The sequence below is a fragment of the Nematolebias whitei genome, chromosome 13 (genome assembly GCF_014905685.2).
Source record: "Nematolebias whitei isolate Nwh7 chromosome 13, NemWhi1, whole genome shotgun sequence".
NCBI lineage: Eukaryota > Metazoa > Chordata > Actinopteri > Cyprinodontiformes > Rivulidae > Nematolebias > Nematolebias whitei.
The window spans coordinates 2,450,411-2,451,160 of NC_056510.1; the positions used below are offsets into that span (position 1 = coordinate 2,450,411).

The window sequence follows — 750 nt, forward strand, 5'->3', positions numbered from 1 at the left end:
TAGGCTAAAGGCTAAGCTAAAGGCTAGGCTAAAGGCTAGGCTAAAGGGTAGCCCCCAAACCTTTACTTGCTGCATGAATAAAAAATAAAAAAGATATTTAGGACAAATCACAGATTGCTTTGTGTTTGTGTCCCGTCAGACTCGTTCTCTCTGGCTGGATCTCCTCTGGGGGTGTGGAGGAGGATGGAGCGAGGAGGGGACAACCTTGTCCCGCAGGGCAGCCCGGAGCGCAGGGGAGGCAGTCCTGACCTTGGAGGTCTCCCGCCTCCAGGGAAGAAGGGCCGGCTGGAGCTCAACGGGAGCCCAACGGGGCCACGCCTGCGCCACAATGGAGCCCCCCCGCGGCCCCTCGGAGGTAAGGCCGACAAATCTCCTGCTGTCGTTTATCAAAACACCTAAAACACGATCCTACGGGGAGGCGCTCTCCAGGTTTTGGATTGTGACTCCTCACCGGCTCCTCCTGCAGAGTCGGGTTTGGCTCCGGGCACCGTGGTGTGGAAACTCTGCTGGGGGGCCTCGAGCTATAAGTCAGGAGGGAACTGTATAACAAGCTTACCAAATAAAAGTGATTGCTCCATATAAACAAGATTTATACAAGTCACTCTGGATTATTGATCCCTGCATTCATTGTGACACTTGTGTGTGTGTTCAGTTAGTCCAGCTGTGTGTGTGTGTGTGTGTGTTCAGTTAGTCCAGCTGTGTGTGTGTGTGTGTGTGTGTTCAGTTAGTCCAGCTGTGTGTGTGTGTTCA

General features: G+C 53.1%; 1 protein-coding gene across 1 annotated transcript in view; it reads left to right on the plus strand.

Moving 5' to 3' along the window:
- Positions 1–168: 168 nt before the first annotated feature.
- Positions 169–750, plus strand: part of satb2 (SATB homeobox 2) — a 130,108-nt gene continuing 129,526 nt past the window's right edge. Inside the window, exon 1 of the mRNA XM_037687139.1 lies at positions 169–355. Within this exon, the coding sequence (XP_037543067.1) occupies positions 184–355 (172 nt within the window). The 5' untranslated portion in view covers positions 169–183. The remainder of the gene's footprint in view (positions 356–750) is intronic.